Source organism: Phyllobates terribilis, unplaced genomic scaffold (genome assembly GCF_046119375.1).
Source record: "Phyllobates terribilis strain yellow unplaced genomic scaffold, ASM4611937v1 Scaffold_4__5_contigs__length_816908805, whole genome shotgun sequence".
In the NCBI taxonomy this organism is placed as follows: Eukaryota; Metazoa; Chordata; class Amphibia; order Anura; family Dendrobatidae; genus Phyllobates; species Phyllobates terribilis.
In genome coordinates this window covers 730,336,597-730,354,512 of record NW_027362764.1, presented here as the reverse complement: position 1 = coordinate 730,354,512, position 17,916 = coordinate 730,336,597, and the positions used below count along the sequence as shown (strand labels likewise).

At 41.7% G+C, this 17,916-nt stretch overlaps 1 protein-coding gene across 7 annotated transcripts in view; it reads left to right on the top strand.

The window, feature by feature from the left end:
- CSMD3 (CUB and Sushi multiple domains 3) overlaps positions 1-17,916 on the top strand; it is a 2,085,767-nt gene that overhangs the window by 1,687,909 nt on the left and 379,942 nt on the right. For all 7 annotated transcript variants that reach the window (XM_073679791.1, XM_073679790.1, XM_073679789.1 and 4 more), the window contains one exon: positions 12,106-12,224. In XM_073679791.1, coding sequence (XP_073535892.1) covers positions 12,106-12,224 — 119 coding nt within the window. The remainder of the gene's footprint in view (positions 1-12,105; positions 12,225-17,916) is intronic.

The following is a 17,916-nucleotide window of genomic DNA, read 5'->3' as shown; positions in this document are numbered from 1 at the left end:
GCTTCAGCGTGAGAATTCTCCCACGCTGAAGCACTGAGTGCAGGAGAATTTTCCCACGCTGTCAGTGACGTGCATAAGGTGAGCTCATGTCCAATGAACTCAGCTCACCTCCTGCACGTCACTGACAGCGTGGGAGAATTCTCCTGCACTCAGCGCTTCAGTGTGAGAATTCTCCCACGCTGAAGCGCTGAGTGCAGGAGAATTTTCCCACGCTGTCAGTGACGTGCATGAGGTGAGCCGAGTTCATTGGACATTAACTCGGCTCATCTGGATGCCCTCACAGAGAGACACTGTGGAGCGCAAGCAAGCCTGCGCTTCTCAGTGTCTGCGGGATGACAGGCTGGATGGCAGCGTTCTGCTGCGGTCCAGCCTGTCATCTCGATGTAGCAGAGCTGAAGCTGTCATGGGAACCATGGAAAGGTAAGGATGATGTTGCTTTATTATTTTTCTTTTATTTCAGGAGATCGTTGGCTTCAGCTGGAATGGGCGTGACGGTAAGTATGGTTTAATTTAGAACAATAAAGAATTGTGTGTTTATTTCAATTAAAGGACTTTTTTCTGGGTGTTGTGTTTTTTTTAAATACTTTACTAGAAATTCATGGTGGTCATGTCTAATATTGGCATGACCCCATGAATTTTGGGCTTAGGGCCAGCTGATAATGCCAAGCTGGCCCTAACCCCTTTATTACCCAGTGAGCCACCGCATCAGGGCCCTGGATGAGTTGGGTACAGCACCAGAAGATGGCGCTTCTATGAACGCGCCATTTTCCGGGGTGGCTGCGGACTGCAATTTGCAGCGGGGGTGGCCCAGAAAGCTTGGGCCTCCCTGCGCTGCGGATTCCAGCCCCCAGCTGCATAGTTGTACCTGGCTGGACACAAAAACAGGGCGAAGCCCCACGTCAATTTTCTTTAAATTATTTCATGAAATAATTAAGAAAAAAAGGGCTTCCCTATATTGTTGTGTCCGGCCAGGTACAAATAGGCAGCTGGTGGTTGGGGGCAGCCCGTTCCTGCCTGCTGCACCTGACTGGACACAAATATAGTGCGAAGCCCCACGTCAATTTTTTTTTAATTATTTCATGAATTTCATGAAATAATTAAAAAAAAAATACGTGGGGCTTCGCCCGATTTTTGTGTCCAGCCAGGTACAACTAGGCAGCTGGGGGCTGGAATCTGCAGCGCAGGGAGACCCAAGCTTTCTGGGCCCCTCCCCCGCTGCAAATTGCAGTCCGCAGCCACCCCGGAAAATGGCGCGTTCATAGAAGCGCCATCTTCTGGCGCTGTACCCAACTCATCCAGGGCCCTGGTGCGGTGGCTCACTGGGTAATAAAAGGGTTAGGGCCAGCTTGGTATTATCAGCTGGCCCCAAGCCCAAAATTCATGGGGTCACGCCAGTATTAGACATGACCGCCATGAATTTCTAGTAAAGTATTTAAAAAAAACACAACACCCAGAATAAAGTCCTTTAATTGAAATAAACACACAATTCTTTATTGTTCTAAATTAAACTATACTTACCATCACGCCCATTCCAGCTGAAGCCAACGATCTCCTGCAATAAAAGAAAAATAATAAACCAACCTCATCCTTACCTTTCCATGGTTCCCACGACAGCTTCAGCTCTGCTACATCGAGATGACAGGCTGGACCACAGCAGAACGCTGCCATCCAGCCTGTCATGCCGCAGACACTGAGAAGAGCAGGCATGCTTGCGCTCCTCAGTGTCTCGCTGTGACGGCATCCAGATGAGCCGAGGTCATGTCCAATGAACTCGGCTCACCTCATGCACGTCACTGACAGCGTGGGAAAATTCTCACGCTGAAGTGCTGAGTGCAGGAGAATTCTCCCACGCTGTCAGTGACGTGCATGAGGTGAGCTCATGTCCAATGAACTCAGCTCACCTCATGCACCTCACTGACAGCGTGGGAAAATTCTCCTGCACTCAGCGCTTCAGCGTGAGAATTCTCCCACGCTGTAAGTGACGTGCATGAGGTGAGCCGAGTTCATTGGGCATGACCTCGGCTCATCTTTATGCCGTCACAGAGAGACAATGTGGAGCGCAAGCAAGCCTGCTCTTCTCAATGTCTGCGGGATGACAGGCTGGATGGCGGCTTTCTTTTGCGGTCCAGCCTGTCATCTCGATGTAGCAGAGCTGAAGCTGTCGTGGGAACCATGGAAAGGTAAGGATGAGGTTGGTTTATTATTTTTCTTTTATTGCAGGAGATCGTTGGCTTCAGCTGGAATGGGCGTGATGGTAAGTATGGTTTAATTTAGAACAATAAAGGAATGTGTCTTTATTTCAATTAAAGGACTTTATTCTGGGTGTTTGTGCTTTTTTTAACTTTGACTATGGGGTTAGTAATGGGGGTGTCTTATAGACGCCTCTCCATTACTAACCTGGGCTTGATGTCAGCTGGCATTATAAGCTGACATCAACCCCAGCCCTATTACCCCCTGCCACCGCACCAGGGCAGCGTGGAAGAGCGAGGCTAAGTGCCAGAATTGGCGCATCCTATGAATGCGCCATTTCTGGGGCAGCTGACGGCTGGTGTTTCTAGCCTGGGAGGGGGCCAATATTCATGGCTCCCTTCCTGGGCTATTAATATCAGCCCCCAGCTGTCTGCCTAGCCTTTGCTAGCTATTAAATTAGGGGGGACCCCACGTCATTTTTTTGGGGGGGTCCCCCATTTTAATAGCTAGTAAAGGCTATGTATTCAGCTGGGGGCTGATATTAGTAGCCTGGGAAGCTCCGTGGGTATTACCCCCTTCCCAGGCTTCAAACATCTGCCCCAGCTGTCTGCTTAACCTCCGCTAGAGCCTAAAATTAAGGGGAACCCCACGCCAATTTTTTTAATAATAAATCCTTTATTTTAATACTAAATGACAAGTACAGTAACCAACACTATCACTGTACTTCATATATATGTGACTGACATGTTTCTATCTATCTAATCTATGTGTGAAGCTCTATTCTGTCTGTTATAAATTGTCGGGTACAGATGCTGAATTGCCGGCCGGCTTTCTTAAAGAGATGGTGCATGAAAACACTATTATTTTTTTTAATAAATCCTTTACACTAAATGACAAGTACAGTAAGCAACACTGTCACTGTACTTCATATATATGTGACTGACATGTTTCTATCTATCTAATCTATGTGTGATTCTCTATTCCTTCTATTCTAAATTGTCGGGTACTGCTGCTGAATTGCTGGCCGGCTTTTTTAAAGAGACGGTGCATGAAAACACTATTATTTTTTTTGATAAATCCTTTACGCTAAATGACAAGTACAGTAAGCAGCACTTTCACTGTACTTCGTATATATGTGGCTGACATGTTTATATCTATCTAATCTATGTGTGAAGCTCTATTCTTTCGGTTCTAAATTGTCGGGTACCGGTGTATGCCGCTGCTGAATTGCCGGCTTTTCATGTTTCACTGTTGGCACTGTTCCCATCGATTTGGGCAATCACTGTAATGCCACAACCACCATGGCTGTGGCATTACAGTGAGTGGCAGACAATCCCTGCATGATTGGTGCTCTAAATAGCACCAGACATGCAGGACAAGCTTTTGGTGCACGAACAGTTATCGAACATAACCTCGAACAGCCGAATTTTTTGCAAATCGTTCGGGTTCGTCGAACAACTCGAACACCCCCCAAAACAGCTCGAATTTGAGATTGGCGAACAGTTCTAGTCGAACACCGCTCATCTCTAGTACGTACCGAACACCTAGTGTTTGGGCATGGACTCCGAACACGGACTTCCTTGGGAACTCTGTATTACTGTTCGGGTGTATCCTTTGCTGTCATCCATGCAGGAAAAAGGGTCTCTGGTTAACGCCGGTAAGAGCGCTGTGGGATCACGCTGTCAGGTGTCAGCGTGATCCGACAGCTGTGATTGTGACTCGTGGTAAAAATTTTACCGCTGGTCACAGGCGTCGGCTGACAAGACTTCTACTCCTATAAGTCTACGCCTGCTGTCACTGATAACAGCGAGAGAATGCGCTGCTGATGGGAGTAGTCATCAGCTGGCGCCTGGGCTCAAAATAAAAAAAAAGTTAAAACTAATTAATAAATATTGAAATAAAAATAAAAAACACAATTATACTCACTCAACACCTAATCCCTGAAGCTCTTGTCCCCTGTAAAAAAACAAACAAAAAAACACCTTAATACTCACCTTAACGTCTAATCCCCGAAGCCCATGTCACCTATAATGAGAAAAAATAATAAACCACCATAATATTCACCTATCCGCCATAATTCACGTAATCCTTACTAACCCACAACAATCTCACTTGTAGAACAGTCACATCAGCAGATGTGACTGTTCTACTCGGCAGCCAGCTACACACTGATAGGAGCTCTCGCAGTGTGTAGCGCTGAGCTGCCGTGACAGAGTTCATCAGCTGATGAGCTCCTGTGATCTCGCTTATGGCACCACCACTACATGAAAAAGTTCATACACAGCAGCAGTGCCGTAAGTGATGTCACTGGGGTTTATCAGTGTGTTTGCTTGGGGAATTCACACAGTGACAGCAGACTTATTGGTTTTGACCAGCCAACCCCTTTAAAATGAACCTCAAAGTTTCCCATGAGGTTTATGGACCTTGCAGCTACCGGGAAACTTGTTAGCTTTGAACTTTGGTAAAAAGTTACTGAAATAAAGCCACCGGGTCTCACAGTGGCTCTAGTGCCGGACAGGCCCCAGGTGCTGAGTGCAGCTTATATCTTTGTCCCCTGTTCTCCCTGAAATCAGAGTGACCAGGCGACAATTATGGGAGTTATAGTCAGCACCTGCAGTGTACATTATGTGTAAAATAAAGAATTAAATAAAAAAAAGCAGCATGGGCTTCCACCAATTATTCATAACCAGCAGAGGGAAAGCCGCATACTGTTCTGGTACCCGAACCCGTACTTTTAATAGCTGTTCGTCAGGACCCGAACATCCAGAAGTCAGCCCATCTGTACTCACTACTCAAAAGCAAGACTTTGTGTGAAGTAACATTCCCTAAACATCATCCTCCTATTACTTATATAAAGTTTGCACTATTTCTAGGTGGAAAGGTTTGCAACTCTACTTTGTAATTTTATTACTGTATTTTTTACATTTTTTTCTATGTGAGGCCACGTTCACATGTTCAGTATTTGGTCAGTATTTGGACATATCATTGATGCAACCTTTGCTGTCGCACAGGGATCCAAGAAGAAAGGGAGCCACTACAAGCCCCAGAGCAGGTGGAATTGTGCATTATGATGAGCTATTGGACTTCAAAGGGATCATATATTGTATTGTTCTTGTACAGGGGCCCTCTTCTGTCAGAGTCCACTAGGGCAAAAACTGAATGTGTGATACTAGCCAGATTTATACTATTTGGCCACGTTCACGCTTACAGTATTTGGTCAGGATTTTACATCAGTATTTGTAGGCATACAAAACCAGGAGTGGGTGATAAATGCAGAAGTGGTGACATGTTTCTACAGGGTGGGCCATTTATATGGATACACAACTTCCTATTTGTGGCCCATTAGTATATGGGAGGGGGAAAACTTTTCCAGATGGGTGGTGACCATGGTGGCCATTTTGAAGTCGACCATTTTCGATCCAGCTTTATTTTTTTCAATGTGAACACATCAAACTTATTGAGGATTTTGTAAGAAAAACAATGGTGTGCTTGGTTTTAATGTAACTTTATTCTTTCATGAATTTTTTACAAGTTTATGACCACTTATAAAATGTGTTCAAAGTGCTGCCCATTATGTTGGATTGTCAATGCAACCCTCTTCTCCCACTCTTGACACACTGATAGCAACACCACAGAATCAATGCTACCACAGGCTTCCAGTATCCTTTGTTTCAGATGCTGCACATCTCGTATCTTCACAGCATAGACAATTGCTTTCAGATGACCCTAAAGATAAAACTCTAAGAGGGTCAGATCGGGAGACCTTGGTGGCCATTCAACTGGCCGACGACAACCAATCCACTTTCCAATTCCACTCGAACCTGACACCCATAATGTGGTGGTGAACCATCTTGTTGGAAAAACTCAGGGAATGTGCCATCTTCAGTGCATAAAGAGGGCAACACATCATCATGTAGAAATTTCAGATATCCAGTGGCATTGAGGTTTCCATTGATGAAGAATGGCCCCACTATCTTTGTACCCCATATACCACACCATACCATCAAGATGCGAGATGTGCAGCATCTGAAACAATGGATACTGGAAGCCTGTGCTAGCATTTCTTCTGCGGTGTTACTATCAGTGTGTCAAGAGTGGGAGAAGAGGGTTGCATTGACAATCCAACACAATGGGCAGCACTTTGAACACATTTTATAAGTGGTCATAAACTTGTAAAAAACTCATGAAAGAATAAAGTTACGTTAAAACCATGCACACCATTGTTTTTTTTATGAAATTCTCAATAAGTTTGATATGTCACATAACCCTCTTCCCATTGAAAAAAATAAAGTTGGATCCAAAATGGCCAACTTCAAAATGGCCACCATGGTCACCACCCATCTGGAAAAGTTTTCCCCCTCCCATACACTAATGTGCCACAAGCAGGAAGTTGATATCACCAATCCTTCCCATTTAATTTAGGTGTATCCATATAAATGGCCCCCCTGTATTATACTTTTCCTCTGATTGTTCCAGTTCTAGTTTTGGCTTATAAAAACTGATGTAAAATACTGACCAAATACTGAACATGTGAACGTGGCCCTTGTCCCATTTCCTAAGACCGTGACTTTTTATGTGAAACGTGAAAAATAATGGCACTTTTTAAACTTTTCTTAATTTGTTTTAACTGACACAAACTTTATTAGGGAGGAAGAAAAAAAAACGTTCAGATGTCCTAATGACTTTAATGCAGCTGATAGTTTTGGCTTGAATTCACCTAGAAAAATCTTGATTATTTAATTACTGTAATTAGTTTGCAGATTTTCAAGCAGCGTCAAAAAGAAGTTAATTAGAAAACATGAATAGATAATGTTCACTGAACTCAAAACACCTGCTGTTTAGCAAATGAAATGTTGATCTATTAATGCTTCCAAGGATTTTGAATTCGCTATTAACAATAATAATGACAGGTGTTTATATTATAGCATTGATTTGACACATATATTCTTCTGAAGAATAACACAAAAGCCATAAGAAAAGAAAAAAGCCCCTTCCTATCAATTGATGTTCCACCTGATCCAAAGCACAGCTATGGTATCTAAATGAAATTCTGTTAATGCAGAGCTCTTTGTGAGGATCATAGAACCCAAATTGCACCAGTACCAACAAAAATTGGTACAATGCCATGCACAGAGAGTTCCCTACAATTTTTAAAGTGTTCCTTCAGTTATACATGACTAATGTTTGTTGCAGTATTTAAAAAAAGCTTAAAAAAAACCCTTCAGCTCATTCATGCTGCCTACATTATTGCAGCCACGTACATTTTACGATGAAACGCTTTTGGCATTTCAGAGTAAAGATACTCACCAAGTCATGCATCAAGCGACTACCATGACTAGTCCAAGCGGCAGGTCCCCAGCAGATTCACTCCACCTGCTCTCCTTGATTGACAGGTCTCCCTATACACACTCATAGGCTAGGTGCATATGACCGTGTATTCCCTCATCGGAGAGAATCGGGTGAGTTATACAAATCACACTCTGATCAGAGGTTAATCAGAATGTGAGCATAATGTGATCTGATTTTCACGTATGAGGAGAAGATGGAGAAAAAAAAATTATCTTCTCCGTTCTGTCAGTCCGTGGATATTGGACTGCACTCACATGTCATTCAAGTGCAGTCCGATGGTTTCCATGGACTTATTAACTTGTATGGCCGTGTGCGATCCAAATATCAGATCACACTCTGGCATACAGTGATTTTTTCCTTGAACTAGCTCGGGCTGAAGAAAAAATCTGATATGTTCACGACCCCATGAAATAACATTGATCCAAGTGCGATCCGATATTTTGCTGGATCACACTCGGGCCAAAAACACAACCATGTGCACCAGCTCATAGGGAGACATTTGCCAGTCCAGGCAAGCCTCTTGGAAACTGTCTCTTGGACAAGTAATCGTAAACACATGGTCCCCAGGCGTTAGCTAGAAGAGTGTCAGAGTAAAATATACCTAACTGCGATAATGGAGCCAGTGTCTGATGCTGCCTGTGGTTCATGCAGCATGAATTAGCTATCAGTTGCCCATGAATTGATTAGTTGAGTAACAGATTCTGCTTTCTTTCTGAGCTGAAACACTGCCCATGCTTTGATACTGCACATTTCTGCAACTGACTGCAAAGCTCCAGCACCATCAACAGACAGAGCCCAGGCAATTATCTTCTAGGCTTCTCCATTCAGCAACAAGTCTCGCTGAGCTGTTCTTTTTGAAATTAATACTAGATTTACAGAGAAGAGATCCTGCAGGTTACAGATGTCATGGAGACAATGCCGCTGGAGCTTTGTAGTCAGTTGCAGAAATGTGCAGTATTGGTGTATGTGCTGCTGATGCTTAGGAATGAGAAGTGCATATTCTTCTAATAACTAGACTGCAAACTTACTGTATATCTTATAGAAGCAGCACAATATATAATTTTTAATTGATACGCTATAAATTAATGGTTTCAAATAGTTTATTGACAGCAGTACACAAACCAGTAAAGTATTCCATGTTCCGGCTGCTAAAAAAAAGTACTTTTAGTTCACAAACCTAATTTTCTCATGTCTTCCAGGAACATACCAATTGAAATAAGTAAAATTCTGAACTTGTGGGTTGTTTCAAATTATTTGAATAGGCACTTCATACTCTGGAAATGTGCTAGTTCTCTTATTCAATAAAGAATATTGAACCATATTTGTGTAACTGAAGTGTCAGAAAGCTGTTCACATATCATAGAAAAATGTCAGTTACTTTCACCGGTAGGGTGAAATAAAGTATGTTCCTTGCAAAGCTCAAGAGCTTTTGATGTTGTAGTGTATATTGGTCCTGATAGATATCTGGACCTCTGAATCCTTACACAGACCCTCGGGGAAAGTATCAAATATTTACAAAGCTTATATAAGCTGTCAATCCTTTCCCTAGTGCCCTTGTAAAGATTCAAAGGTCTAAATATCTGACCTGTGCCAGAATCATTGCATATGTATAATCACTACAATATGGGCTTACTTTGCAGGTCAATTGCATTCCAAAGCTGTGCGGCCGCCATGCTAAAAGCATGGATACTGGGAGATTTATTCCTCCCTGGAGCTGCTGGCTTTCACTCATATAGTCATGGTGGGGCAGCTTCAGTGACCGCACCACTCAGTATAAAGTGAGTGGTGGCTGTAACCACTCCCTGGCACATTGACTGTCAGCCATCTCTGCACTGATACCCTGCCAAGATGGCTGTTGGTCAATATGTCGAAGCGTGTTTACACTCATTGTATACTGAGCGGTAACTGAAGCCTCACCGGCACGCCTCTGTGACTGAAAGCCGGTGGCTCCTGGGAGATAAAAAGTTAATTTACTCCTGATTGCTGTTCTTTCAGTCCAGTAGCTGCAAAGCTTTGCAATTCTATTAACCTGCAGATTAAACCCTTATCTACAGGTTAATAGAGTTTGGGGACACTTTAAAATAGTGCTTTTTTTGCTTTTATAACACAGTATAAGCTACTATTAAAGTATAATGTAGATGTATTTGTGTATGCCTTTTGCACACGTGTTAGATGCTCTTTAGTTTCGCCATCTTCCATCCTTTTCTCCCATGCTTTTATTCCCCTGTTGCAGAATACATTTTGGATCATGCAACTGGCTTTCCAGCCAGAAAGGGTGGAGTCTCATCATATTGCTCTTGCTAATTTTTAATTGCTGCCTTATAATATATACTACAGAGTCTCAGTGCATCCTATTTGACATAGCTTTACCTGACTTCTGCTGGTGATAAGTATCTTCCAGTCAGCAAAATGCAAAAGAAAAAAGCTGCTGGAGCGCTACTTTAAGAATTCTAGCCATTGTTTAGATTTAATACAAACAAAATGAAATATACATTTAGATTTTTCTAGTAAAACTCTTTGGATAGATTTATGTGAACATACGCGCCTACATTCTCAACATAGTCTCCTATATTTATTTAATTTTACCCTTTCTTTAATCCCCAGTGGATTTAGAATGTCAGATAAGTAAAGCCATTATGTGATTTAATCCTATTAATCCATAGACCAGAATTATTCTTTGACACTCTTTAATCTAGAAATTCAAAGTTAATGCATTAACAAATATCAAATGCATGTTACATCTATATACTGGTTCAAATTATGCAATCTTTATGTGCATAAAAAATCCAACTTCAAAGGAAATGAAATATTGTCACAGATGGATTTTTTTTGCATTAATAAACCAATAGCAAATCCTGCATTTCTCATTGTTGGAACGTGCTGTGACAGCGATGTCAGGCAGTGACAATAGACCCTAACGGTGTTCCAGAATTATGCAGCTGGTCTTAGTACCTCAACTGATAACAGGGATATAAATGCTGATAGCTAGACTCTAGTAATTTGTATGAATTCAATTAGTATTACCTACAAACAGAGAAAGGCATTTGTCAATGTCAGTGTCCCATACAAAATTCCATTACTTTCAAATTGAAAGCTATTCTTTAGTAAATGGGATTGCCATTTAATTTAACAGTTTCCAGGTAGAGGATCTATTTGTTTTGCTACCTTTTTCTTTATTTTTGAGGATATACATTTTTGTATGTAATTTTTTTTTATGTCATATCATCTTAGGTGCAGATAGATGGCTGCCATTTTACATTGCTTATGCAAAATATGGGTGTGCAATTTCCCTACTGTACTGTAGGCAACCATATTTTCATGAGGGGGGCAAAAAGTTGTGCAGAGGTACAAACAAAATTGAGCCATAATGCCCAAAGTCAGGCCTTAGATAATATACATTACAAATTGTTGGTAGAGACCCTTTTAATGCTTGTGAATTGGGGACCAAGAACTTCAATTTACAATATTTATTTCATATGTAAAATTTGAATTCTTTTGAGCACATTCATTGATTTTGCAGTTTTATTCTGCTAGCCAATGGCTGCAACTTTTATAATTTTGGATAAATGTTGTTCACATCCTTATTTATTATTATTTTTTTGACTCAAAAGGACTTATTAGGGTGTGGTGCCCTTATGGGATGTTTCTCTTGTGTATATTGGGAAATGCATGTCTATCTTATTTCTCACTATATCAGAATATCAACCCCAGACTGAGGATCTCTGTGCACTATGGCAGTCCCGATGCAACCATGAACAGAGATGGCCAAAGTGATGCCACTAAAGATGAGTGAATCTTTTAAAATTCATATTTGCCAACTTTGCCAAATTTAAAATACTGAAAAGCTTCTAATTTCCAATTGCCCTGAAAAGACACTAGGAGATACCCTCAGACAAGAGTTTGCTGGCGAGATGATTAGACTCCTGGCTGGACCTGAGTAAAGTAAATGATAAGGCAAACTCTTGTAAAACATATGGTTGCCAGAAATTATGCTTGCTGAATACTCAGGCAGCTGTAATTTGCCTGGATGGCCATAAAATGCTTTGTATGATGATGTCAGAGGTGTTTTGGTGAGTTAGCAAAGATGACATTCATGGATTAGTGCAGAAGGAGCTGTATTTGGGAAAAGGGAGCAATGCCTAGCGCTGGAGCTGGGATAGGTGAGTAATAACAGATGAGTATAATGTATTTTATTATTTATAACTCTTTTTCTTTCCACCTCTCAATTTATTATGCTATGTGGTCTTGGAGAGACCTTAAATAATAAAAAACATATTTTCAAGGCAATCTTGGCACTTCCGATTTGGAACAATTTTTTGTGGACCAAATCGAATCTTCTAACCGAACTGAGCAAAATTAGCTGGAAACGAATTTCAAGAGATTCATGCATCTCTATTGGTTATCTCTTCTCATAAAATAACATAATTGTTTTGGTCTCTGTATCGGTTCCAGCTTTTATTTCAAATTTTTTTTTGCCTTGTTGGGGATAAGTAGTAATTAAGCATGTGCAACATGTGCCATTATGAATAATTAGAATGATGAAAACTGTTATTACTTATTTTTCAGCGATTGGCCTTGACTCATGTCCAGAGCCGCTAATGCCAAGCAATGGGATAAAAGTTGGTGACAGATACATGGTTGGGGATGTGGTGTCCTTTCACTGTGATCAAGGATATTCTCTCCAGGTATAGTCATTCATTTTACATTACCATAATTGTATTTATATTATGCTAATTACAGTAACCACAAGTGTTAATTAGTTAATAGTGAGACTAAAGAAACATGCTTTTACTTGGAATTTTTTGTTAAAGAAAGAAAATTATTTAGTATGTTTATTTACATTTTAAGAAAATTATATTTTTTTAAGTCAGGCATTAGACCCATTATTTTATTATTAAAAGTAGGATTCTATTAAAAATAGAATACAAATAAGTGAAATTTTTGGTTGGCTACGAATGAAAATGTTAATTAACATTAATATGTTTATTTTTCAAAAATCTACTCAAGCTTCCAGTATTTTTCCTTATTTTTCATTCATAGGCAGGTTTATCAAAACACTTACTTAAACGGTCTTTGTTGCCCTTAGCAATAGAGATGAGCGTTGTTCTACTCGAACTGTTCGCCAATCTCAAATTCGAGCTGCTTTGGGCGGTGTTCGAGCCGTTCGGCGAACACGAACAATTTGAGAAAAATTTGGCTGTTCGAGGTTATGTTCGATAACTGTTCGTGCACCAAAATCATAACTGGATTTTTTCTCAGTAAAGATGAAAATTAATGTTAACACGCAGTTTGAGTGTACAGCGGGGTGGGGGGAGGGGCAGGGGATGGATCTCTGCAGGAACAATGAAGATCTCCATTTTTTTTTCTCTTTCCCGCATTTGCAGTGGGGAGGTGCAATCTGTCAGCCTATCAGCAGCGCACACACGGAGCGAAGTGCTTTTTTTTCACACAAGCAAGGGCATGTGTCATTGGCAGTGTATGTCACATGTCCTTGCCCTATAAGACCAAGCCATTTTCCCCGTCGCCACCATTTTCTCACTGCTGCAGCTGCGTGTTAGACGGCACCGCTGTTGTGTGTGCGCTATACCTTGTTAATTTCAAGCCAATTTTCGCACAAATCTACAGATAGCTTGGGAGTAGGGAATAGTTGTGATTGCTGTCCTTTTAAGGACTAGGTTACAGCATTTCCTACGACTTTTATCAGGCAGGTCTGTGCTCTTAAATAGATAGATTGTGGGAGTAAAGACTAATTGTAATTGGAGTCTTTTTCAGGACTAGGTTACATCAGTTCCTATCAGTTTTGCCAGGCAGGTCTGTGCCAGTGCTGTGCAAGTTTTTTTCACAGCATTTGGCTGAATCTAGCAAAGCTAATCCTTTTTGGCCTATTGCAGAGTGTGTTAGTCAGTGGAGTAGCCTATCTGTGTTGCAAGATATACCAAATGTGTATAGAATACCAATTTTTTTACTGCACCTAGTGAAGTAAAATCTTTTGGGCAGAGCATCATTCTATTAGTCCATCTATACTGACCTCCATCAGGTTGCAAATTGAATATAATTTTTTTCTGCATCTAGCTCTGAAAAAATATTGGGCTTCTAGCTGTGTGTGGGACTTGTTCTATTAATCTATCTATACAGACCTCCATCAGGTTGCAAACTGAATATATTTTTTTCTGCATCTACCTCTGAAAAAATATTGGGCATCTAGCTGTGTGTGGGACTTGTTCTATTAATCCATCTATACAGACCTCCATCAGGTTGCAAACTGAATATATTTTTTTCTGCATCTACCTCTGAAAAAATATTGGGCTTCTAGCTGTGTGTGGGACTTATTCTATTAATCCATCTATACAGACCTCCATCAGGTTGCAAACTGAATATATTTTTTTCTGCATCTACCTCTGAAAAAATATTGGGCTTCTAGCTGTGTGTGGGACTTGTTGTATTAGTCCATCTATACTGACCTCCATCAGGTTGTAAACTGAATATATTTTTTTCTGCATCTACCTCTGAAAAAATATTGGGCTTCTAGCTGTGTGTGGGACTTGTTCTATTAATCCATCTATACAGACCTCCATCAGGTTGCAAACTGAATATATTTTTTTCTGCATCTACCTCTGAAAAAATATTGGGCTTCTAGCTGTGTGTGGGACTTGTTCTATTAATCCATCTATACAGACCTCCATCAGGTTGCAAACTGAATATATTTTTTTCTGCATCTACCTCTGAAAAAATATTGGGCTTCTAGCTGTGTGTGGGACTTGTTCTATTAATCCATCTATACAGACCTCCATCAGGTTGCAAACTGAATATAATATTTTTCTGCATCTACCTCTGAAAAAATATTTGGGCTTCTAGCTGTGTGTGGGACTTGTTCTATTAGTCCATCTATACTGACCTCCATAAGGTTGCAAACTGAATATAATTTTTTTCTGCATCTACCTCTGAAAAAATATTTGGGCTTCTAGCTGTGTGTGGGACTTGTTCTATTAGTCCATCTATACTGACCTCCATAAGGTTGCAAACTGAATATAATTTTTTTCTGCATCTACCTCTGAAAAAATATTTGGGCTTCTAGCTGTGTGTGGGACTTGTTCTATTAGTCCATCTATACTGACCTCCATAAGGTTGCAAACTGAATATAATTTTTTTCTGCATCTACCTCTGAAAAAATATTTGGCCTTCTAGCTGTGTGTGGGACTTGTTCTATTAGTCCATCTATACTGACCTCCATCAGGTTGCAAATTGAATATAATATTTTTCTGCATCTAACTCTGAAAAAATATTTGGCCTTCTAGCAGTGTGTGGGTCTCATTGTATTAGGCCATCTATACCAAGATCCACCAGCTTTTCAATTAATAATAATTTTTCGCTGCATCTAGCCCTGAAAATAATTTTTCTTCCCAATAGTGGTAGCAATAGAAATATGGGGCGCGCTCCTGGCTTACAAAAATATACGCTTCATAACAAAAAACACCAGCTTAGCGCACTGCATTAATAAGATGGCATCATCGTCTCTCCCAGTGCTAGGCCTACTACCCAGGCTAGCATTCCTGTGCCTAAAACACAATGTATGGGTCCGCGCTAGCCACTATGCTGAGGGGTCTAAAGCTGCTGCTAACGCTTTATAACAATTCAATTGGCAGATTTTCACAGAGCTCTTCCACAATGCCCACCCATCGGGACAACAGTTGCCCACCTTCCCTATGGGATCTAGTGGCGAATAGTTGATGCCATTAATCAGAGCGTCAGTTGCCCCGTCGACGTGGCAAGCATACGGTAAGGCATGGGAAGAGTGGACACGACTAATAGCAGGCAGACGGGTTGACCAATGTGAACAAGCCAGATCACAAGTCACCATAGAATTTCTCCACCAGCTAATGATGAGGGGCATATCAGGGCCGTCAGCGCAGCGGTGTCTGACCGGAGTAGCATTTCACTTCCAACTACTGAATTGGGGAGATGTGACAAAGATTCATCATCAGACAATCCATAAAAGGGTGGAAAAGGGGTCAGCCAAGTCAGGAGTGTAGACGTTCCGTCCCGTGTCACTAAAACTGATTTCTCACATCATATCCCTAACACCATTAACATGACACTCACAATTTGAAGCAACACTACTGTCTACTGCATTTGTGATCGCCTTCTTCGGGGCGCTATGCATAAGCGAATTAGTCCCTCAATCCAAAATTAGCACCAGTGGAGGCTTATTACACCAGGACGTAGTCATAGGAAATAATGCAATACGTCTACGCATACACAAATCGAAAATGGTTCCAGCGGGCAGGGGCACTTGGGTACTTCTACAACCCACAAACGGTACACTGAGTCGGGTAACAATAGTAAAACCATATCTAACCATCAGATCACAAAGTAATTTGTTCCTATCACACATTGATGGGACGCCATTATCAAGATACCAGTTCCAAGCTATATTTAATAAATGCATAACATCGGCAGGGAACAACCCCAAAGATTACGGGACACACTCATTCCGCATAGGCGCGGCCACAGAAGCAGCAAGAGCAGGACTGTCAGAAACGGAAGTTCAGAGGATAGAGAGATGGTGATCCACGTGTTTGGCAAGATACATAAGACCGGACTTGTTATCCTAACGTGGTTTGTTTCTTTTACAGGTGACGCTAAGCCAACAGTGTGGGTGATAGGCCACTCGTATATATATTGGGCAGATTAAAGGGCGAAAGTCCACCCAGGCGGGAGGAAATTAGAGTTTCATAACACATATTTCAACTGGAGAGGTATTAGAGGCCTGCTATGGCCACAGGCACTAATGGAGATAATCAAGGTAGGGAGAGAGGCAAGATGTCTGGTCATCTTAGTTATACAGGCCGGGGGAAACAACCTAGGTCATCACAAGAGCGCATAACTAATGGCAATAATGAAACTAGACACTGAGCGCTTCAGAGAATTTTTCACAAAACTAGCTATAGTATGGTCAGAGATTGTGCCGATAGCGGTATGGCAAGGTGCGCGAGACATCACGGCCATCGAACGGACAAGGCGGGTAATAAATATTCGGATGGCAAAATTTAGAAGAGACAGAGGCGGTGTAGTGGTACGACACCGACAACTGGAAGGAGATAAAGCAGGCCTCATACGGCCCGATGGTGTTCACTTAATGGATATTGTACTGGACATATTCCTGTCAGGACTCCAGGACGGAGTGGAACAAGAGTTAAGAGTGATGGGTGGGGGTCAGAGTCCTGCATACGAGTACGCAGGATCCTCCGTGGCCTGGAAATAGAAAGGACATGTTGGAGAGTTACACTTGTTGGCCAAGTTGCCGGAGTGGAGACCCAGGGCATGCTGCAACAAGCTGAATTATTTTAGAAATAAAATGTCTTTCTAATGGAATGAGTATAAAGAGTTAATAAAGCTGTGACCGATCCTCACCCATCCAGTTGTAAGAGTTACATTATTGTATTGTCAAGGAAAGGGGGGTGGTAGGTGGGCTGAGCGTCTGGGTTTGGTTGGGGGTCCCCACACTCTGCCTAGGCTAGATGCATTTAAAAATTCTTATTAGGTACACAGGCGGTGCAGCTTGCTTCGCAGCTGGGCTACTACGCCCAAAGTATTGCCTAGGCTAGATGCAGTTAAAAATTCTATGCTGACTAGCAGACACTGAAGATTTGGAGCAGACCTCTGAGTAAACAGCTCTTCAGACTCAATCATCTGTGTTACCCCAAGCCATAGTGTATGTAGTTTCTTACAGTTAAAAGGGGGGGGAGCGACCCAACCCACCTGGAATTGACGATGCCAACGTCACGTAAGACACAGCAAGGGGACTCCAAAAAGAGTTTCCATTTTTTCCCAAAATTGTGGCACAGACACCACTTAACCCTAGAACGCATACCTGGGGCCTCGCAGTCCCGCCCTGTTAATTGTTTTCTATTTTCTGCAAGATTACTTTAGTTAGAATTTTGAAACTCTAGGTATTCTTCATGTATATAGTTGTTTGTCATTTGAGTTTGAGTTATTCAATGTCATTTGCACACGGGCCTAAAAGGCCCCAGGTATATGAAAGTGTAGATTTTTATGGTCATGCGTTCTAGGGTTAAGTGGCATCAATTGCCCCACAGTTGCTTAAAACGGTTGGTGAGGTGATATTACCAAATCCTCAAGCTTTTAGCCTCCCAAGGATAACACAGGATTAGAAAAGTCCTTGCGAATCCATGATTTGTTCATCTTTATGAACGTGAGTCTGTCTACATTCTCAGTGGACAGCCGCGTGCGCTTATCTGTCAGCACACCATCAGCAGCGCTGAACACACGTTCAGAGAGAACACTGGCTGCAGGGCATGACAAGATCTCCAAGGCGTGAGTGGCGAGCTCCGGCCATTTTTCCAGATTGGAATACCA